We start from the raw sequence: 24,149 nt of genomic DNA on the forward strand, positions 1-24,149 counted from the left end.
CCTAATTGCGTCATATTGTGGGTTCGTTTGGTTGTAGGACTGTAGCAAAGAGGTTTAAAAATTTCTCATCTATTCTTATTATTGTCTGTCATAGGAAGTTCTTATTACTGGAAAATCTAGTAGATATTTAAAAACTGTCAAATTCAAACATAGACTTTAAAACTTAAGTACCTAAGGCTTCTAAAAATGACTATAAAACTTGACTGCTTTTAAAATATATTTTAGTCAGTTTTACATTAAATGGTCACTACAAGTTTGTGAGTTTTTTTTTGTCCTATTTGGGAACTCAATGTAATTGATTCTATGCACAAAAAAGTCTATCATTTGCAAAACGACCAAAAAAAGTTCCTAAATCTAATTAAGACATGACAAAAAAGATCATGTAACTCTTTAAGAACAAATGTGAAAAGAGATAATACAACAATAATGGAAAAACAATGGCTCATAAATTACAAACAGGAATTAGCATAGTATTAGAATACTTGCTGGGTTAAGTAACACTTTGGATGTACAGCATTTGTGTTTGTAATGCTGTAGTTGTTCTTCTAGATATCTATATTTGTCTCAGGGTTTTCGTTCAAGTCAGAACATTTTGCTGCTTCTTCAGGTAGGAAATTATATTTCAGGCACTTTGAACAAGTCCACAGAGCATGCATGCTTTCTTTTGTGTTTCTAGTGTACCTTATTTATTTCCAATTATGGTAACTGTCAGTCACAGAAATCCCCTAGAAAAAGAATTCAGAGTTCTCCAAATAATCCTTGAAAAAAAAACAAAAAAAGCTTTGTCAGTGTCAAACATTAAAGATGCCGTTGTCACGAACATTATTGTGTTGAGGTTTTGTTTTTGTACAGCTTTATTAGAGTCTTTTTAAGGTGAAAATCTATTTAAAAAAACACTTTTAAGAAGATAGTTATCTTCTTAACCACTACCCTCCCCATTTTCCCATGAAAGTAGTTTTGTGTTTTAAGGGTTGCTGAAGCTTTAATGTACAGGTTTACCTCATTTTTGATTAGTAAACTTGTAGTATAAAATGAGGCATAAAAAAATTAACGTTATTATTTTTGTTTTTAAAACTTTTTTGCATGAACACCTACAGCCTTAGTTTCAACTGCCCTTATGGGCATTGCCCTGATGGTGCTGTTTATGTGAAAAGCACATGGTCCTTGCGTGCAACCTGACTTAGAAATGAGTAGATTAGACAATGAGGGCGTAGTTTGTGTGAGCATCCTACGGACACCGACGTACCAGGTCCACACCGTGTGCATGCAGCATTTTCGTGCCGCCTGTAAGGAATCTGTACGCTTACCTTACTATTGACTAGAGTATGGTGTAAGGTGCATTTAACTCACATTAGCTGTACAGATACTTACCACACGCTCGACAATCAAACGTTCTATTTCCACGATGTCCCTTGAGATGGCCGTAAAAATAAAAGGGGAACGGATAATGACCTCCCTGGGCCCGCACAATCCCAAAACCCATACAGGTCAACCCTGGAAACGGTTGCAAGTGACTAAGGCTTAATATGCATATAAAACATAAACAATTAAATGCAATATAGTCGAACAATATTTTGTTTCTGGAACTGTCCTCTGTGTTTTAGTCAATAAAAGGTTTTTCAATCCACCTGAGTTTAAATTCTGAGTTTATTTGAGCTCATCTTTTGACATATTTTGGGCTGGGTGTTTCCTGGTCCATCATTCATTAATGCTGCACTGGTATGTGGTGTGATGGAAACAGGAGCAGGATGCTGCGTTGTTGATAATGTCCTTGCTGCACAGTGCCTTGTCTGAGTTTGTGAGGCGTGTTGCCGTTGTCATGTTTTACCCAGGTTATGTGTGATGTATTTCATGTCTGTGTACTAATGAATAGCAAATGAGGAATAAATGTGCATAAATGAATAATGCTGTCACACTGGAGACATTTACATTTTTTCCCTCTGGGTAGCAGAATATATTCATTGATTTTTCCATTAATGGAACATGTCCGATCAGAATCTAGCGCACATTATTTCCTGGTTCTGCCACCCAGTTCTGTAAAAAGCCCAGCAGTGAGGAGTGTTTGTTGACCAAATTCGTGCACGGTTGCAGGCTAGAGCCCGCATGAGGACTCCTGTTCTGTTTGTGGATCAGTGGAGCTCCTTCATGTTCATCGTTTTTCTCCCATGGATGCCGTCTCCTGACCCGTTACGTGCTGGTGCCCTTGTTTTTTTCTTCTTCCTTACGGCGTTTGCACGTACAGCTCACACACACACACACACATACAGACAGGTTTTGAAACCAAACCCCATACATCCGGCCAACGATATCTTAAATTGAAAGCATTGGGACCAAAAAAAGAAAGTCTGGTTGCTCTCGGTTAAGCTCCACGGCTGAAGTTCTCTTATTTTTTCTTCTGCTGTGCTTGGTTAGATTTCTTATTTAGGGATGGTTGAATAGTTTGTTGGGAAATACTTTAATGATTCCCTTAGCCTCATTGCTGTTTTAAAGGAAATTTTCATTTTGGAGTTTTAATTAAAATGTTTAATCATTAACGGGACAAAAGGCTTTGTAGGACAACAATGAAAAAAACGTAATGATGTTCACTGAGGGTTGCATCTTTATCTCAACATGTTTAGTTATTTTACTTCACATTTTTCTGCAGAATCAAATTCAAGTTGTGTATTTTTGTGCACATAATTTGAATTATATGTTTGCCAATAGATCTGTTAGTTTTTTTTAAGCACTTGATGGAACAAAACCCCACGTCACACTTTTCTGTGAACCTAAAAGCTAAAAGGTTCACTTTCCGTTTCTCCATCTGTCTGCTTGTTTGGTAGAAATGTCATTAGGATGAATAATCATGATGTAGTTTATTAAAGACTCTGTAAGAGATTGGTAGCAGGAGATTCAAATCATTATTATGTGTGTTGCCATAGTTTTGTCCCCTTTTGCCTTTTAGATATTTTTCCTGATGCTTTCAGTCTCCGAGAGGAAAAAGAAAGAAATGTATGAATTACTTTTGTGTCAGCGGGGAGTCACATTTTTTGCTCATAAGCGTATGGTAAGACAAATCTAATTACAAAGCAGCACTGGCTTCTGAGGGCATTGCTCAGTGTTGTGCCTTTGTCTCCTGCAGCGCTGGTGTCCTCATTTCTTCAGGGTCCAGTGGTGACAAAGTGTAGTGGAGGGAAAAAGAGTGCAGAACGCAGAATGATGGTGAAACTAGATCTCTTTGGTAATAAGAGAGAACATCCACAACAGGGTTGTTGCGTGTGACTTATTTGAAATGTTTTTTCTGGAATGAAGGTGTTGTTCATTGGAAACTTTTTTTTTTTATTCAAGTCAAATTAATTTTTAAAAAGATATGTGTCAAATGCAAATTGAAACATCAGGATGAATGGAATTTGTTAGATTTGAGGGTGGTGACGTTTGAGTGACATATTATCATCATGATGCTTATCTTATCAAAACAAAACCTAAAAAAGTTAGTGGTGTTGAAAGTAAGATCTAAACTTGTGTTTTCTTGTGGAAATCATCTTCCTTTTTCCCTCCAGAAATCCAAAGATTAGTTGATTTACTTCTTAAAAGGTTTTTATTTTATCTTCCTTTTTCCCTCCAGAAATCCAAAGATTAGTTGATTTACTTCTTAAAAGGTTTTTATTTTTGTTTATATTTCAATAAGTTGTCCTTATTTATGTATTTATGTTGTCCTTTATTTATGTAATAATGCAAAATGTGCATTTACAAATGCATTTGTGTCACAAATATGACTGTGTACCTTTTGTTTGTTCATTGTATGTCCGCTTTGTCATATTTTGTTTTATGCTGGGTATCATAAAGGACAAATTTCCTCCTTATTTAAAAAAACTTAAAAACAAACTTATCTGTTCCATCTAACCTCTTGGTTTACCTGAAGATTTATGACAACCATCATTTCCCTTAAGCCTTGCGGTGCAGTTAACACGCTGTGCCCAGCACACTCTAAATGTCATGTAAAAACCTCATCTGTCCCTTAAAGTTAGATTTTCCATAAACTGGCTGAGCGGTTTCCCTCAAAGTCTTTTGGACTCTCTCTGCAGACCGCTATGGACCAGCTACACATGCACTTCACCCAAGCCATCCATAACACGGTGTTCCAAGTGGTGCTGGGGTACGTTGAGCTGTGTGCCGGCAATGCTGACACCAAATTCCAGAAGATGCAGTACAAAGACCTGTGCACGGTAAGAAGTCATGCATATAATGCTTGAACTGTTTGTTTGAACAGAAAAATACCAATTCTACTACATTATTGTGAGGACTGATCGTGATTGTCCACAGCATGGACTGTGAGGTGTTTATAAAGTGACCTGCCATACATTTTATTTATTGCAAAAGCTTCAGTCTAGCACCCAAAAGTGTCTCATTTAGGCCATCATTGTCGAATAAGTGTCTTTGTTTTAAGCATGACTCACAGCTGTCCTTACGGGTGTCATTAATTCAGCTGCACTGGCTCCCCATCCGTTTCCCAGTATATTTTCAAAACCTGGTTTTAACCTACATAGCTCTTAACAACCAAGCACCGGTCTATATGAAAAACCTTTTGCAGCCGTACTCTCCCAGCAGGTCCCTGAAATCATGTGACCAGGGTCTGCTGGTCGTTAAGAGAACTAAAGGTGACAGAGCCTTTGCAGAAGTGGCTCCATCCCTCTGGAACTCCCTTCCTGTCAGCCTCAGATCTGCAGACTCAGTCTTTTCTTTTAAAAAGCAGCTAAAAACCAACATTTTTAAATTTCCTTTCATAATTCTTTTTTTATATTCTGTTTTTTCCGTGTTTTACTGTGAAGCACTTTGTGATTTATATCTTGAAAGGTGCCATGCAAATAAAGTTTATTATTATTATCATTATTATATGGTCTGTCTGGGGAAAGTGGGCAAACCGGTACAGACCACAGAGGTGACCCGCATGATTTATCAAAGTTGTAGACCACTCGGTGATCCCAGAGAGCAAAAATGTTCATCCACATTTTTTTTATATGGAGATGCTGTGGGCGACAGGTCTAGTGAACACACTTACAGTATACATAATGCAAGGGTAAGTAAGGGGGAAGTAGGTGAGATGCAGTCATGTCGTACAGATTTTTCTTTTTTTTTTTACCCCCTCCAAAAAAAAAGTAAAGTAAAGTAAAGTTCTTTACACTGCTCAAAGGGCCTGTGAGTACTATTCACGTGAAACGTGCATGCTCCTTGCGTGTAGCCTGACTGTTAAAAATCAGGAAATTCAACAACTAGAGTGTAGTTTGTGTGGTCATCCTTTGGGCACTTCCGTGTGTGCAGTGTTTGGGTGCAGTCAGTAGGGAGCCAGTACACACATTGTGCGTGCGTCACCTGTCCGGTATGAGTGTGTGCAGCTTACTTTAGGACAAATTTACTTTAGGTCGTCTATAGTGCATCTTCCATGCCTCGCATTGGGAGTCTGTCTCACGACCATCGACTAGTTTGCATCGTCTTTGTTGCCCAGACAACCCAAAAACCTGCAGCACATGTACGAGTCAACCTCTGTATGGATGCATGTGGCTAATGCTATGCACAATGGACATGTGTGGCGTGTTCAAGAACACGCTGAACGTGGGTTTTTGAACTTGCTTTTAGCATAAAGTGTTGCCACTACCTGATATCACATTCACTCACAGTTAGAAGAGGCTTGCTGTGAAATATCTGAGCGGTGCAAATCTTGCTCCAGGCACTTTCTTTTACAGCTTTTATAGATTCCGATCTATAAAAGAGTTGGTATCATATAATTCCAGCCGGGCACAACACGCTTTGAATAATGTGTCTTTCATGATTAATTTCAAACAATTTGTTTTGAAAAAGACGCTACCAAATCCGAGTCCCTGATTGGTTAAGGTTCAAATGGTTTAACTTTCAGCACACATTCAATTGCTGCACATTTTGTATGTAGAGGCCAAAAACTGGACTTAAAAACGTGCGTAGTGATGCGTTAATGCGAGCGTTTCGATTGCGGAAGCCCAAAACATGCATATGCGTGCGTTTACATGGACTTTTCATAGGAAGCAGTCAGTCAAACGCATGTTTCCGAGCCTCTAGTGAACGTAGCGAAAGGATTTATGGGAGAATAATTTTTCAAGATTTACTCTGTGACGTGGAATGAATGAGGAGGGCATTGTACCCTTGATGAAATCATTAATCTTGTTCACCGTATGGAACCCAAGCACAGCTTCAGTCCTAGCGGCAGCACTTCTACACTGACCTACACACTTCAGATTTTCCTACCCCCCCCATAATCAAAATAAGTCAGATTAGCATGCCCAGCAAACCACAACGTGGTCAATTCATCCTGAACTTGCTTTGAGTGACTGTTCCTCCCCCAGAGGCTAATGTCACACTTGCACCTCCAGAGTAGAAATCTATATCTAATAGATGAAAAGGTAAATGTTATCCGACCCCTCTGGGAGTTTTTTTGTTCTTTTTCCAGTTCCTCCAAATGTGTCCGCTGTTCCTGTGTGTTTCCTCCTGACCCTCAGCTCGCCGTCTGACAGCACAGCTTTTGCCAGTGGCGCTGCCAGCTGCACAAATGTCAGGGATGGCCCATCCTTTACCTCTTACCTTTCTGCTACCTCTTCTCATCATGACCTCCCATCTGTTGCTCTTCCCCTTTTTGTTTATGCAGATTTGTGTTTCCTGCTGGAACAAGCTGGTCTGGGTATAATTTGTTGCCACATATTTAAGTGCTTGTATCCTAGCTTTTTCTTTTCTGATTAGCCTTTTTTCACATTTGCCTCTGTCTTTACTCCTCTTGTTTGGGCTTCAGTGTTTCCTTCTGTCTGTTTAGATTTCCAGTCCACAATCTTTTTGCCTCTGCCCTTTAAAAATCGGAGTTATTGATCAGATTCACTGCAATGTGTTAAGCTTTACTGTTGATTCTATTGTTATTTGACAGATCTTTGTGTTAAATCTGGTTGGATTTCCTTCATATGTACTGTTTAGCTCATGTAAATCCGTCACAAAGAAACACATTTTTTTCACATTAATACAGTTTAATCACAAAACTTAAGACAAAGTAGATGTGCTGTCAGATAATGTGGGGACATTTTTATGGTGCAAAAAAAAGGCATGTAAACACTAACACACTTGCCACTGAAAGCGTTTGCAGTCTGACTGCAGCAAATTAAATGGGAAAGACGAGGAGATATTTTTGGTCTCTTTAATTTCTCGAGAGATAATTTCTTCAAATGGCTTGTTTACCTGCCGTTAAACTCCTTAAAAAAGAAACTATCCCTTTCTCTTGTGATTTAAGTGTGGCTGACTCACACCGACTTGAAATCTGTCTTTTCTGATTGCAGGGCACTTGAAAAGCCTGTCTGAGGCTCTCTGTGAAGTTCCATTTGGTGGCATAAAAGCACTTAAAGTACTGCTTCCAGGGTCCCTCCTGCAAGAAAAAAAGTTTAAATCAGCAGGCTATCATGAAGTTATTCAAGAGAACGAGCTGTAGTTTCTGCTCTTAAACCAGATGGGGTAATTTTATTCTTTTGCCGCAAACTGACTTCCCATTGACTTTCAATTCTTTCCTTCTTACAGATTCGGTTGAATTCTGTGAACTAAACACTTGTGTGGACAACATTTGATGCCAGAGTTTGTGTTCCAGATAAATGCATCTTAAAGATCCACTCTAATCATCTTTTAATCCATTTTTAAAGCAGTCCCAGTGGCCTTTTAAGTATGATTATCCTGTTTTTAAACCAAATAAAAATAACAGTTTTTTAAGACATAGTTTTTGCAGAGCAGCAGTATTTCATCAGACTACTGGCACAGAGCAAGCCCGTCCCCCCTTCCCTTCCCTTAGCCGAGAGCTCTCTGTTTACATGCTCTCCTGCTAGCTTACAGCCCCTCACAAAACCAGTTTCCATTTAACAGAAATGCCAAGCAATATTGGAACTATCCAGCCGTACAGTTTTGATCCAGATTCCAGCTCAGACGAGGAAAAGACGTACAAGGATCTAGTCGTCTACAATTCTGCATTAGAATGGGGCAGGTCAGGAATTCAGTTTATGTATATAGCCCAATATTACAACACAGTTGTCTCAATGTGCTTAACTGATTGTACAAAACATAAAGTCAGTTATAGAATTCAATAGCTAAATGCTAAACTAATAAGAATAAACTCAACTGGGCATTCCTGCTCTCAGACCCTCCTTCTTGAGAAGCTTGTAGCCTTCCTGTCGGTGACAAATACGTCACAAATAGTCTTTTTCTTAAGAAATTTTTGCATCTGCTCCTTTTTCACAACAATTTTAAGAAAGGAATTCTTAGAAATGCAATTTTAAGGTTAATTTTCTTTATAAACGTTCACCATTATCAGAAAAATACCACAATTTTAAAACACCAAAAAGACCATTTTCATTAAAGTGGGTCTTTAGGTAAACGTTCTTTTTGCCTCTTAGTTGCCCACTTAAACATTCAGGGGAAAAAGAATCGCTGAGAAAGGTCACTCCTGATTGTGGAAGGGCCTTATTAATTTTACATCAATATCTCATTAATGGATAGTCCTACTTCGTTTCCATCCCCAGGTCTGGCGGCTTTTGCTTCTGATGCAGATGTGACACCTTACTACTGCCACGAGTCACACAAGATCCTTAAGGAGCTTAAACTTTAGTAATAGTCAGAATAACTAAAAACGCCTCTGTTGAATAAATATCTGATAGACCCAGCTGATTAATTGAGCATCTTGTTGTCCAACATCGATTGAAACCTCTCCTTCATGGCTTTGGAAACTCTGCAGGCAGTTTTGAGTCTAGTTTCAGGGACATTTGTTCGTTCATTTCATTTTTTAGTTCAGCTTATCAGGCTGCTGCAGCTTCCTTCAACGCAGAAAAAAACCTATTGTTTCACTGCAGAACAGGATCTTATGCGTGGAAAATAGTCCTGTGTGGTGATTGTCCTGCCACAAACGCATGATGTATTTAGAAAGGGAAAGTTTGTCGAAACATTTTTGGTAAGAGATTTTTAAATTTCATTTGTTTATATGCGGTTTGGCTCAAAAAAATGGTTTTTTATGATACAGTTTGTTTGAACTGAGATCCTATTTACATTTATAAATTATAATTGCAGATTTACACTCTCAGGCACTTTTATGACGGACACAATACGAAAATACGAATGTTAACGGTCAGTTTCAGTGACCGTTTGATCCCAACAACCCGTGTCAGTCAGTAGTACGTATCATGCAGCATTCGCGCACAAACTCAGTAGGACTGCTGTCCTCCGTAGGCGTAGCTCAGGTTTTTTGCTCTCTTTAAACCACACTGAAAACCTTAATCCACACACTCGCAGCAACCCCTCACCCCAGTTGCTTAGCAACTGCTGTGTTGTGGTTGGCTGTCAGAAAGCACAACATGCCAGTGTAAGACAGGTTTTGTCTGAACTAGCTCATTAACTCTTCAGTCTGACTGGTGTGTCTGGAGCCCTTCGTGTTTTTACCATCATCGCTATTCCTTTATTTCACATTAACTTTCACACACTTGTGATCAGTTGCTGTCCATGCTGCAGATATAACATTCATTTAACACCTAAGTTTATACAAAAATAAATTGAATGGATGATCATTTCCTTATTTTGGCAGTGATCACATCCCTCTTCATAGCTCTGTTCTGGGTTTGTGTGACATCAGATTGATATCTTGACACTCGCCTATAATGACCCCACCTGTAATGACCTCACAGCTCTGTCCCACCTGAACATCCTCAGTTTCCTTCAGTTCCAACAGGATTTGCAGACTTGGATTTTATGTGTTGCAAACAAAATCCTCTTTCTGCTAAGGTTATCATAGATAAAAGAAAATAATCATATAATCCTTAAAACTGCTCATTCTATGTGACGTTGAACTGAAAGAACTTCTTCATATTTTTCTCACAATTTTGGTTTTGCTTAATTTGAGAATTGACTCTTTTTGATCTACTTTTTTCTTCTTCTTGATATTTTCATCTTGATTAAAAATTAAACTTAATCAAGTGACATACAGAGCCTTTGTGGATCCATAAGGGGAGAACTTTTAATCTTCTTTTAAATTATTCAGACTCAACAGGGACCAAAATAAAGAAGGTTTTCAAGAGATGTCTTCCAGATGTTCTCTGTGTTACCAAGTGACTAAAAAAGTGAATTATTTTAAAATCAATTAGTGCAACTGTACAGTTAATTCTTTTAAATTAAACACACATTGCATATGATCATGCACCTTTTCCTTGATTTAATTCCTTTTCTTTTTTTGATTATTAAAGTGATGTGATGCTGAACGTTTTTCATTCCTCCTACAACAACATTTCTAACTGGGATGCATTTCATATTTCATAAGGGTGGATTGCTACCAATTGAGCATGTCAGCTGATTTTGGAAGGAGTTTTAAGATAAACATAAAATGCAGTGATTGCCAGTGAATGCTGAAGTACTTCTCTCCCTGGGCTTAAAGTAATTTTCTTTCTTTAGATGTCGCTTTGAAAAATCTTCTGGTGATGGATTCACCTTTGCTGTTGTAAGTCAATCACTCATGATCTCGATGAAGTGCCAAGAAAAAAAAAGCAGCGCCACATATGTGCAGGTGTTTAATTTTATTCAGACTGGCTGCTTTTTCCTTAAGTGTTCTTGTAGTCCTGGATTACTGTGAACACATTTTTGCAGTGGATGTTAAAAAAAAACTATCCTGATCAAACAAGGAAAGATCGTGTTCTTAAACACGATAGTTGTTTAAGACTATTATCACATAATAAACATACACTTTTAACCATTATAGTCTTAAACAACTATTATGCATTAAACAGGTTTTAGGCTTAATATCCCTAAGGTGTAATATTTAAATTAATATAAAGTTTTAAAGTTTTTTTTCTGAGAGCATCCCATAAAGGCCATAAAAGCCCAATTCTTTTCTAACTTTTCATTCATATGCTTGTGAGTCTGACATGTACCCATCTTTTAACTCTTTAAAGTCCCACCCCGATCACCTTTTCATTTCTTTTATAAGCGTTCCAATTGGTTGTTTAATTATGATTTTGCCATTTTTAGCCCAAAAGAAAAAGCTTGTGTCATTTTCTAGATCATACAGTGGTCTGCCTATTTAAAGGGAGACAAATAGTCACGTTGCTATTTGGTGAAAAGGTGTGAACCACACTGAACATGGACAACAGAAAGCCAAGGAGAGGATTGTCCCAGGACATTAGAAACAAAATTATAGACAAAAATTGTAAAGGTAAAGGCTATAAAACCATCTCTAAGCAGCTTGAAGTTCCTGTGACGACAGTGGCACATATTATTCAGAAGTTTAAGACCCACGGGACAGTAGACAACCTCCCTGGACGAATAGGAAGAGGAAAATTGATGATAAATTGAGGAGACAGATAGTTGGAACTGTATCCAAAGAGCCCAGAACAACCTCCAAAAACATTAAAGGAGAACTCCTAGATCAAGGTACATCAGTGGCACCATTCGTCGTTGTTTGAGCCAGAGTGGACTTCATGGGAGACGACCAAGGAGGACACCACTGTTGAAAGGAAATCATAAAAAGCCAGACTGGAATTTGTAAAAATGCATGTTGACAAGCCACAAAGCTTCTGAGAAAATGTCCTTTGAACAGATGAGACGAAACTGGAGCTTTTTGGTAAGGCACATCAGCTCTATGTATGTTGGTAGACTCAAAAATAAAGCATACAATGAAAAGAACACTGTCCCTACTGTGAAACATGGAGGAGGCTCAGTTCTGTTTTGGGGCTAAGAATGGCTAAGAGAAAAGCGGGTCTTGAATAGTTTAACCTTTTGGATACACTTGCTGGAAAATCCACCTCTTGCCCTATTACTATATTTCATTTCCTAACAGCTGGATGGGTGTAGGACTGGCGTGCAGGAAACCTTCCCATGGCGTGCAATGAGCTTAATGCAGTGTGGATCCTTAGGCAAGACCCTTCATGCTGCTGCCTATCTGTCTGGGTCTCCCTGTGCCTTAAAAACAGGGTTGTGTCGGGGCGGCCGTGGTGCAGTGGTAGGGCGGTCGACCCATGATCATAAGATTGCAGGTTCGATTCCCGCCTTGCACGCCCATGAGTCGAAGTGTCCTTGGGCAAGACACTGAACCCCAACTTACCCCCTTCCTTATATAACCTCATATTAGGGTGAGGGGGTGGGGGGTCTAGCCTGCAATGCGCCTTGGGGGGGGGCTACTTGGGAGTGGCCCCCCTCCTATGGTTGCCGTATGGAGTGGGCCCCCCCTCTTTCGGTTTTATTTGCACCTTAGACATGTAGGGTCCTTGGTAGGGGGGGTGCTTAGACATCACTGCAAGCAAGCAGCAGATGTCCTCCTGGCACCCTACCCGCCAATTTTAACCGCACCTTAGACATTTAGGGCCCCTTGGTGTGGAGGGTGAGGGGACATCACTGTGAGTAATCAGGAGATGTCCCCTTAGTGCCCTACTCGCCAATTTTAACTGCACCCCCCTTAGTACACACACCCCTCCCCCTTCAATATATACATTCAAACATAAACACACACACATGCACACAAACACCCTCTCAAACACCCATACACGCACACACATTTTACAAGGAAGGTGGGACCTGGGTCCATCTGTCCCCTACCCCTTCCCTGGTGGGGGGTGCGGGCCCCTTGGCGATGGCGGCCGTGTCCCTTGGGTGCCGGCTCCCTGGGCCCGGCGGTGCTCTCTCCGCACGGTGGGGGGGTTCATATTACACCTGAGCCGGGGGTGTTCGTGTCCCTGGGGGGTGGGTCCTGGTCCTTGCCCCTGGGCGCTGGGCCCCGCCAAACTTCCAACATGGCAGAGCCTGGTCGGGCCATATTTATAACATCCCTTGTGGGCCGCCCTTTTTTCCCCGGGGTTCCCTCCTCCTGGGCGGGGGCGGCGGGCCCCTGCCTTGCTCCTACCTGGACCAACCGTGGGCCGGGTGGGTGGCTGCCTGGAGTGCGGAGCGGGTCTCCCTTGGGGGGTCCTGGCTCGTACCTGGGGTCGGGGCGGGGGGATGCCCGGAACTCCTGGGTGGTGGTGGGGTGCTCGTCTGGGGCTGTGGGCGTCCCTCTCCGGTGGGGCCCTGCGTTGGGCTCTTCCGGCGCGGCGGGGGGCTGCTTTCCTGGCTGGGCTGGGGCGGCGCTCTCTTTCCCTCTGCGCCTCCCTGCTCTCTGGCTCTGGGGGCCTCGCGGCGGTCCTGCTGGCCCTGGCCTGGGTGGCGGTCTTGGTCGCCCGGGGGGCGGTTGTTCCCTGCCTGTTCCCGTGTGGCGTTGGGGGAATTCCGGCTGCCGCGGCTGCTGCGGCGGGGGTATGGGTGTGGCTGGGCGCTCCTCCTCCTTCTTTTCACATTCCACCATCCATTTTAGAAGAACATAAACACTCACCTGAGCACAGGTGTTAGCTCACCTTTGAACTAATAGTTTGCATGATTGAATGAATGAAAGATTTCACACTAGTTGGTTTAAAGGCATAGGTATGCGTTCGTGAACACTATCTGTTTTGTGTGCATGTTGACATGTGGACATTTTTGCGGCTAGCAGGTGTGTTGATAATATTTGAGTGTGTGTGAACAGGCCCCGCCCTTTTTGTACTACATTTGAACCGTACCGTAACGATAAACAACCAGTAAACCTGTCTGCTCTATGCTGCTTCATGGTCTTACCCCCCTTCCCCTCCTATTATCACCCTCCTACCCCCCCCTCTCTCTAACGTCCCTCTCTCTTCTTCCCCTCTTTCCTTTTCCGTCCGGTCCAACACCAAAGATTTTCAAACATGATTGAAATTAATAAAGTTTGGCCTCAATTACAAAAGGGGTTTATTCAGACATACTTTGGTTTGTCTGAAGATGAATAACCCCTCTTGTTAAAATAAAATATGTCCAACACAAGAGGCCCTCAGCTCTCATCTGTTTGCCTAGCTGTTGGACAGGACAAGTTAAAAAAAAAAAAAAAAAAAAAGACACCGAACCCCACCTTGCCTCTGGTGGTAGGCAGGTGCCTGTGTTTGGCAGCGGAGCCGCCATCAGTGTGTGAATGTGTGAGTGAATGTGTGTGTGACTGGGTGAATGGGTCTGTGACTGTAAAGCGCTTTGTCCTTGTAGGAAGAAAGGCGCTATACAAGTATACGCCATTTACCATTTACCAACCAGCGTAAAAACTCTCTACCCAACAACCTGTGCGAATGAGTGAAAGCTGATGCGCTGTGGAGAAGGTGAACAGCAACCATCTTAGATTTCCTAACAGCGAATATTTATTTCATTCCTGGTTTCTGTCCTGTAATATAGTACCGCACACCTAAATAGACAAGACAAATGTTAAATCCTTTTAAAGAGACGATCCCTCTTTCCAATGATCAGTGATTAGGTCCATTTGATTAGTTACACCATAGTCCCGTGGTAAAGCTGGTAGTATATTAGAGCATGAGATTTGATTTGGATAAAAATAATTATGTCTAAATACTATTATTATTATTTTTTGCAGCACATCACGCTTGACAGCTACATTCCCTGCCTGATGGATCTTTGCAAAGCTTTGTGGGAGGTGATGCTAAGCTATCACCGCACAATGCAGTGGCACGAGGAGCAAGACAGACAGGAGACCACACCCCCTCCAGGTTGGTTTATATTTCCTCTAGCATTTTCAGTGTTGCACTAAACCATGTGCAGATGTTTACAGGATGATTGCAGTTATCTGTTAAGAGGCTCCTTGTGCAGCTATTGACCAAAATCGGCTTCCTTTATTGTTGATTTTTAATTTCCTTTGGGATTAATAAAGCTGCTTCTTCTGATTAAAAGAGCAGCGGTCCTCAAAAGTTGCTTGTATTTTTCAAATGCATTTTAATGATATCTGATTTCCCTGTACACAAGGCTATCTGGGATTGTAATGATCAAAAAGAGAGTGTTATAATGATTGAATTAAGTTATTTTTCTTAAAGCGTTTAGTTTTTCTCCAGAGAAATGAATACATTAATTTGTTGTGCTTTTATCTCATCTTTAAAATTGATATAATGCTGAATTTATATGAGAGATACTAAAATTGTAGAGTTTACAGTTTCATGAATAAAACATTGTACTTTATCTACTACTCAGAATGTAAATATTCCATTTATTTGGCTTCGATGAGTGAGCAAATAGATTTGAGTGCAGGTTACGGAACCTTCTAAGTACTGCTTTGACTTTGTGGTACAAATCTGCTGATCACATCTGATACCTGTCCTGATCAGAGACGCACTGTTACACATGGGAACAAGTGAAAGTTCATGAAAGTTCTGACCTGTTTCTTATATAGTAATATTTCAGTCTCACTCATAAAACGCTTTTTGTCCAGTGACAACATTTCCTTTTCAATTAACTTTTGTTTTTTTTTAGGTCAAGTGCTGGCTTTATTTTTTTTGGAAAATAAGACTTTTGCAAGGAGAGTTAAGAGAAGAAATTGTAGTAAATAGATTGTTGAGTCATGAGCTTTTGTCACTTCATACTACTGACCGTATATGAGAACCCAACTGTTGACTGAGTCATCCCCACCCCCTGGCTCCAGGAATCCCATAGATGTCTATCACAGTAAACATTCTTACTCTGCTACCTTTATTCTTTATCATTTTTGCTAATCCTAATTTTTTTCATGCTATTTTTTTTCTGTAGTGCAAGTTATTTAGATTATGAACTGACCAATCAGATGCCTCAATAAAAGTAGGTGGTTCCCCATCCAACGCTTGAAAGAGCAGATTGAGCAGATTCTCCCAAGCTCGCTTTTGGGTGTGGACTTCCAATAAGCTCTCTCCTGATTGGCCTGAGTGGTTCCATAGAAATGTTAACTGAGATCGCTTTAGACCAGTCATTGCTTACTGGCGTCGTCTGCTTCCAACATGACTACTATCACAAAAAAGTGGCAACTGGCTTTATTTATTTTTGTTGCAGCTACAATTAAGCCATTTTCTATGGGAGACGTCACACTCACCCAATCCAGTTCGTATATACAGTAAAGAGTTCATACGTTGTAGCTTATCAGGGCGACTGACAAATCTATGCTACCTTTAATGTATGTTTACATCGCAGCACTTTTTTTTTGCCATGTTAGGTAGATATTATGTAAATTGAACTTCTATTTCCATCTCCGTTGATATTTCTTGCACTGTGCCCAGTTCATTAGATAAATGACTGTGTCTGGAACGATTGGTGACATTTTGCGTTAAAATGATTCTGTTTTAGGCATTGTTCTCGGGGAGAAAGGACACACTCTGATGTTATTGTATGAGACACATCCGTCATCCCATAATTTGATTGTCATCTCTGTCCTCAGTCTACAGAAGTGACCTGGCTATCTGCTAGTCTCCATTTCCATGAGTGAGGCTCCTTTGAAGCAGTGTGTCATGTGAGCTTTATCACACTTGTAAAAGTGAGCTTTGAGTTGACACTGACATCAGTTTAACACAAGAGACCATTAGAGTCCTAGTGTTCGATGCGTTTAAGGCCCCTGCAGCCATTTCCCCAGTGAGACAGACATCACAATGAATTTCGGGACTCCAGCCAGATAATTTGTTGTGTTAGGTTGTTTAATCATTCTTGTCAGTTCATGAAGGAAAACAAGTTTTATGGAGAAGTGTCTTCTCCAAATAACTGACAAAACAGATTTATTGGGATGGAGGAGGCCGTGTCATGTTTTTTTTACGTTTGTCTGCACTGACAGATTCTTCAAATGTTCTCCTTGTCATATGTGATGCCTGATTGTGGTAGTTATAGCTACTTGTTGTCATATTTAATTGATATGAATTCTTTCATCAGTAGTTCTGCTTTTTGCCGTCATTTCAGTATTTGGAAGCGCTTGAATCTCTTTGACTGAACTTTGAAGTGACAGATGCCGGGAGCATTAAAACCAGTCTGTCTGACTCTAGAATGGGGATAGATCCAGGGTTCAGATGGATTTGGGGGTTTGGCCCCTTGGCTGGTGTTTGTTCAAACACTCTTTCTCTCCCTTGTTTTTTTCTTTTAGGATAAAGAGAGGGACATCTTGTGTTTTCTTTTGCTCGTACTAAGGTTCAATTTAAAGTCTAAATCTGACTTATTTTAGGATTCTAAAGTTACTGTAGTTTTGCCAAAAATGCCAATTAAAGATTTGTTTTATTTCTATTGGTGTTTTTTTTCTATTACTTTTGGCAAGTTATTGAATTGTTCAGTGTCTAAATCTTGCCCCGATTTTATGGAAACGATTGTGTAGCATGATTAAAAATAAAAGTCAAAACCAGAAATGCTTTTACATTTTCAAAATGAAGCTGCATTTGTTGACTACATACACACACAGCACTGACGTCATCGCCCCGCCTCCCCTCTGGAAGTGGAATTGAATAATGTGACAATGTTCGTAGGGTGGATGTTAAAATGAAAATGCAATCCCCTCTTTGCATTTTCATTTTAATTATTAATCAGAATAAGCGTTTTTTAAGTAGAAATGAAAAAGCATTTTGAAGTATTGAATTTTAATTTTGAGTCATGTGATGCAGCTTCATTTTGAAAATGAAAAAGCATTTCTATTAATCCATTTTAATCGTCAAATTAGACATTTCTAAAAGATTTTTGCCACACATTTACCAGAGAACTTTTTGAAAATGAAATGTCAAATACCATTTTCATTATCATTTTAATTAAGTGACAGAATCAGCAGTGTTGAAGAAGAAAATGAAAAAGCATTTTTGTGGATTGCTTTTTCATTTTAATTTTGAGTTATTTGATGCAGCTTAATTTTGGAAATTAAAAAATCATTTCTGGTTTTGACTTTTATTTTTAATTATGCTACAGAATCGTTTTCATAAGATTTATCTGAAATAATAACCTGCACACCTATGTAAGACCAGTGTACTTTAAGAGTTTTATACTTTTCTCTATAGAGAGAGCTCAAATTTTTTTATCAAAGCATTTAAGTGGTTTACCATTGAGTGGAAATGCCATACATAGACACAAAGACGTAGACATTTTTTTCCACTACAGTGCGGACAAATGTATTTGTAAGTCACCTATTCTGTAAGTTTCCAACATAAAAGATGAGGAAGGTCTGTAATGTTCACCATAGACACACTTAACTGTGGGACAGAAGGTTAAAGAATTAACAAAATCACATTTACGTTTCTTTTGAGAAATTATTTGCATAATTGGGTAGAAAATAAAAAACATTCTTTTTTCTGATGTGATTTTAATTCCTTCAAACAAAATTAAGGAAAATGTGTTTTTTAGATTAAAATTTTAAACATATTTGATGCAAAAATAAACAAAATGGGTAATAAATTGTTAAAAAAAAAAACAGTAAAAAACACTTTTTTTTCCAGTTGCACAGTTAGATCTTATTTTGTAAAGTTCTTTTGAAAGGACTAAATAAATATAACACATTCTTAATTTATAAAATGAGGTTGTGATTTAAAAACTGAGCCTGGAACTAAAAAAAAAAGAAAAGATTCAGAATGCTGCACTCTGTACTTTTAGCTCATTTCTGACGGCATTTTTCCAGCAGATCTGCTTCTCTTCAAGTAGTTCTAGGTTTGTAACTATGCTGCAATAATACCAACTTTTAATAATATATAGCATGTGATAATAAACCTAACCCTCTCTGACATAGTTTAAGATTCCAGAGACTCTGAAACTGAACCGTTTATTAAAATAGTTTAAGTTCTCACAGGCTGTAAATTCTGAGCTCTCAAATCTGTGATTTCTTCACACGTTAAAGGGATTCCTCTTAACTTTGCAGAAATATTGTTCTCTGTATATGTAAATTTCCTGTTTTGGTTTCTGACTTGTGGATTGCCTTCAATTTATTTAATGTGTTCTAAGGGCAAATAACAGGCTTACTTTTATGACTGTAACAGCACAAATCTGAATCTTACTGAAAAGACTTCAAATTCTTGAGTCTTTATTTATCATCCATCAAATCAGATCTGTGCGATGCCTTCCTGCGCATTTAGTTATGGAGAAATGTGACGTTCAAGTACCGCTACGTTACAAACATAGTGCGTTAGGTTCTTTTCCAAACTGTAATGTAAAACTTATTGTGTTTTTCTTTTTTGTCTAGATGCATTTAACTGACAAAGACCCACTCCGATCATCTATTGATCTGTTTTAAAAGCTTTTCCAGTGGTATTTTAATTATGATTATGCAGTTTTTAGATAAAATGATTTTTTTTGGCGTTTTCTAGAACATAGTTACTGTAGGGCAGCAGTAGCTCATTGGAAAATGTGCCTCTGAGTTGTTGGCAGGACAGTTGGCATGGAGCAACACCCCCTCTCCGTTACTGAGAGCTATGTGTCTCAAGAGGACCTCTAGACATCAATGGCTGAAACCGGAAGTCCTAACCAGGAACCAGAAGCCCCCCTAAATTGCTAGAAAAAAATGTTATTTTAACTGGCAACCCTAACACTTGGTTTTTTCCTGTTTTAAGCTTTTATGGTAAATGCGAAATGGCGTATACTTATTATTATTATATAGCGCTTTTCTACCTTCCTCGAAGGGCCCAAAGTGCCTTAAAGTCACATTCACAGACACATTCACACTCTGGTGGCGGCTCCGCTGCCCAACACTGATGCCAACTTTCCACCAGAGGCAAAGAGGTGTTCAGTGTTTTGCCCAAGGACACTTCGACACATGGGCGGGGAAGGCGAGGATCGAACCTGCAATTTTTCGATCAGTGGTCGACCCCCCCTATCACTGCACCACGACTGCCCCCCTTTTATTTTTATTTTTTATTTTTTTTTTTACAGTTTTGAAAGCAATAAAATGATTGCCGTTTTAGCCCTATTTTAAGCTCATCTTGGTCACTAAAGCTCAAGGGTGGGATCACAAAAGTCATGGTTTGGATCATTTTTCAGACAAGTTTAAAAAAAAAAGGCAACAAAAGTACAAAATTACAAGATAAAAGTTTACAATTAAAAAAAAAAGCTTCAAAGCATATATATTTAATAAATCGAACACACACATATTTTAAAGTTTGCTCATTCAGGCCAATTTATTTTATTTATATTTATTTTATTATTATTAACACTTGTGTGCCAAGACCTTGATGAGTTGTCTTCTACAGATTAAAAGGTGGATCTGTGCCAAAGGAGTGCAAATGGGATCAAATGCTAATTAGTGCTGGACACGATATGACCCACCTTTGGTTTAAACTTTTCTTAAAGTTTTGTGGCAAGCCCAGGGTACAAAGACATAAATCAAATACTCAAACAGAAAAAGAAATAATCTTTTCCTCTCATCTGTTTAGACGCTCGCTCTTCCTCTGCTTCTGATTCACGATTAGCCAAACGATCTTAGTCAAATATACTCTTTGTCCTACTCAGGCTTTTCTATTCTTACAAAGTAAAAGGAATGTTTCTCCACAAAAAATAACACTGAAATATTTATGAAAAAATTCAGTTATTATATATTGTCGACCCTAAACAAAATCATTTCTTTTTCCTTAAAAAATGACCCCTTACTTATCGACTGATTTACATTTTTACACTGTGAGAGTTAAACCCCATTTCCTGATATAATATGTCAATAAAATGTTTTCCTTAGAAATGTAAATTGTTGCTGCCAAAGGTGCAAATTATTGACGATTCCTTTGGTCTGTCCACTGATGAGATTCCAGTAAAGTCACTGCATGTGGGCTTGACAGCCCTCTCGGCTTTAAGGCTCAGTGCTGCCTTTTTTCTCCAAAAATCCATTTAATACGGCACAAGCAGCCAGAGATTTATAAAGGCAATTTTCGACTGAAGGTAAGGATTGATTTTCTTTTGACACTGCACCACATGATAGTCTGTCTGATCTGGGAGAATAGAGACAACAAACATACAAGAGAGGGGACAGTGAGCCGATGATGGAGGAGGAATCATGTCAGACAGGGAACAGGGTTCTAACAGCTTATTGAGCAGTCATCCAGCATTGTCCTGCTGGTCTCTGGGCTGCTGTCAGTCTCTTTCTCTGTTGGGAATGCTTGACCTTCTCTCTTGTCAGATGCTGACTGGCAACAGCTCCTGACAGCTGTTCTCTGGTGAATCATCAGCTCAAAGTGAAGGGCGTTTGACGATACTAATTTTCAATATCCAGATCAATCGGACCAGGTTTTATTCGTCATATTTTACTGAATTGCTTTATTAAGCAAACAAACAAAAAATGACTTTTCTGTGACCCCTTTTTGTTTTTTTTTATTTGTCTCCATCCATTGTAGATGAGCTTGCAGCATCAAAGTCTGATGAGTCGATTGTGGATCGTAGCTACGTCAAAAAGAAGTTGGAGCACGGACTCTCACGGATCTGGCAGGTTTGTCTCCAGATTTCATCTCCACAAAGTCTTCTTGCACAAATCACACCATCCCCTAATCCCTCTCCACAGGACGTCCAGCTGAAAGTGAAGTCTTACATCCTGGGAACGGACATGTCCAACTTCAAATTTGACGATTTCATCGTGGTTCTGGACGTCATCAGCAGGTACATCTCGCCGTCTGCCTCGTTTTTGCCTTTTTCCACTAATTGCCCATCTTTGTCTTGCTCTGGCGGCCCCCTGCCTCCTGCGTCATGTTCTTCTGGATGAGCTCCAGAGCTTTTCCCACACCCTCTTCTTTGTGTCGGATCGCTCATTTGCTCAGTCACACACTCAGCAACGCACTCACATCAGTAAAAACACAGCTCCATCAGCTCCATTGAGACACTGTTTAAAAATATAACAATATAACCCAGATTTAACAACTTGCCAATTCAATATGCTCTGATTATAATGAAATATCTGTCATTAATTTAACAAACAACAAATAGGAATTAGTCATTTTTGTGCTGTTTGGATTTGTTTTTGCCCTCTTTATTGGAAGTCAAGTTCAACTAAAACACATAAATTGAAGTATTTTACTAATTTAGGCCCTTAAGGTGTGAAATAAAAATGTATTTATTCCTTTTCTAAGACCTAAACTCTAAAATTGTTTTCTGTAATCCCCTGTCCTGTAAAAAAACCATCCATGCTTTATGAGACTGATCTATCAAAAATATTATTCTTTCTTTTACATTTTCTTTCTATTTTCCCCTTCTTTCTTTTTGTGCTCTATTTTGTGTCAAGTTCTATTCCTGTTACAAAATCAAAATGTTTATGCAGTCTTTGGTTTTCATCATTGCTGTGTTATTGTCCCTCCGACCTCCCGTTCCAGGTTGATGCAGGTTGGTGAAGAGTTCTGTGGCAGCAAGTCTGAGGTCCTGCAGGAGTCAATCAAACGCCAGAGTGTTAACTACTTTAAAAACTATCACAGGTGAGCAAAGCCACCGTCTGCTAAAGGAAAATTCGGCTGCAACCCTGGCCACTGGATGCCTCTGGAACTCCTTTCTCAGTAGTCTCTCAGCTCGCTGTTGCGTTTGCCAGTCGTTTCAGCTGTTTGGGATGATGTAGGACTGACACCCCACCTCTCTATTGTAATAGTTTTCATTTAAAATTTTACGTAAAGGTTTCAAAAAGGTTTTAGCTTTGAAATTTTTGATTTAAAAGAATCATACGAGTTATGACACATCATTGTGGCACCTTGGAACATTATATCAGTAAGTAGAACTTTGCCTAATATTTTAGTCTTTTATCCCATAGTTTTAACCTTGTCTTTACTTTGTTTTAGGATTTATACATTTTTATATTGACTCTACGTGTTTGTTCTGTGTTGTAGAAACAATGACTGTATATGAAAGTTGGACCGAGTGAGTGTGACGTCACCCATAGAAAACGGCTTACTTACAAATAATTTGAACGTTTGTCGTGGAACACCTACTTTTATGAAGACATCTGATTGACCAGTTTATGACTTGGAAAACTTTCACTACAGAAAGAATATAGGATTAGCAAGAACTGGTAAAAACAAAGGAAGTAGATCAAGAATGGTTATTCTGACCAATAGAATGACTGAGTAACAGCTGCTTATTTCTCCATAGAAGTCTATGGGATTTTGGCTCCTTGGAGCCAGCGGGTACTTCCTGTTTAGAACGATGGGTCACATATTCCAGTTATCATGTACAGTGAAGGTCTATAACACAAAAAAAGTTCCATCTCAATGTTTGGGATTTTTGCTGTAAATACATTTATAGCTTGGAATAGTTTTAAGTTTCAGATTTTTACGGAATTATTGTATTATATAATATAAAGTATCTGTAAAAGAAAAGAAGCTAGGGTTATACTTATGAGATAGATGTCGAGCGTTGCCACAAATAGTAGTTTTGACGATAAACGAACCAAGTAAATCTTAAAATAGAAAAGAAACCTTACTAATGCTAATGTAACACTGTTTAGAGTAAAAACACAGTTAGCAATAAAAAAAAAAGAATCAGCATATCTTACATATGATTAGAGATAAATGACGTGAGTGAGTATTTAGGTTATCTGTCAAGAGTAATTGATAAAGCACTAAAATGTCTGAGTTGTGTTAAGCCTTAAACCCCGTGATGGGAAATGGCAAAGATGGAAGATACAGATCAGACATGATGGAATCCAGCTCTGAGTTTGATGTGATGAGATAGAAGTGATCTGGATGACAAATTGCTCCAGTAACCAAAGAGGAGAGTAAGAGGGAATTGACCTGAAGGGGAGAGGAGGAAGAGGAGAGGAGCACATGAGGATTCTCACGTCTGCACCGCCATTGAAGAAGCTGGAAATGTGCAGATCACTGTGCATTAAGCTTGATTCATTTTGTGTCATTACCCAGAAGTGAACTTTCACTGTATTTGTCCCTCAGTTGCTGCAGTGCAATCCTCAGCGGGTGGGTAATGTTGGCCTGAGGATGGGATTCTCAAAATCTAGCCATTAGAAACAGCCAAGTGTTGCAAAAAGAAAGGAAGTTTTCATTGATTGAAAACTTATTCCACATTTTTAGCGCTTTAATTCTTTGTGAACTAAAAACCAAATAAAATAAATTCAATCAACTTAAATTAAACTTAATTTTGGTTTTGGAATGAATATGCTGACTGTTGAAGTGAAATATGCTTTACTGTCTCTACTGCTTCCTCCTGTATTTATTATTATGTAATTTCATATATTTCTAAAGCCTTTAAAACAAAAACACGATTTGTTTGTGCTGTTAACACATTCAAAGACGATGCCTGCCGAACATCAGCGACTCTGGCTACTTTTGTTTGTCTCTGTGTTCAATCTAGATATTTCTGGACACAGAAACTACTGTAGTCTGTTCAAATAT

The 24,149-nt window shown here is 39.2% G+C and overlaps 1 protein-coding gene across 1 annotated transcript in view; it reads left to right on the forward strand.

The window, feature by feature from the left end:
• Window positions 1-24,149, forward strand: part of vps50 (VPS50, EARP/GARPII complex subunit) — a 126,102-nt gene that overhangs the window by 43,981 nt on the left and 57,972 nt on the right. The window contains exons 12-16 of the mRNA XM_023959805.1: window positions 4,062-4,202; window positions 14,459-14,591; window positions 21,165-21,256; window positions 21,329-21,423; window positions 22,131-22,229. Coding sequence (XP_023815573.1) covers window positions 4,062-4,202; window positions 14,459-14,591; window positions 21,165-21,256; window positions 21,329-21,423; window positions 22,131-22,229 — 560 coding nt within the window. The remainder of the gene's footprint in view (window positions 1-4,061; window positions 4,203-14,458; window positions 14,592-21,164; window positions 21,257-21,328; window positions 21,424-22,130; window positions 22,230-24,149) is intronic.

This window comes from Oryzias latipes, chromosome 11 (genome assembly GCF_002234675.1).
Source record: "Oryzias latipes chromosome 11, ASM223467v1".
NCBI lineage: Eukaryota > Metazoa > Chordata > Actinopteri > Beloniformes > Adrianichthyidae > Oryzias > Oryzias latipes.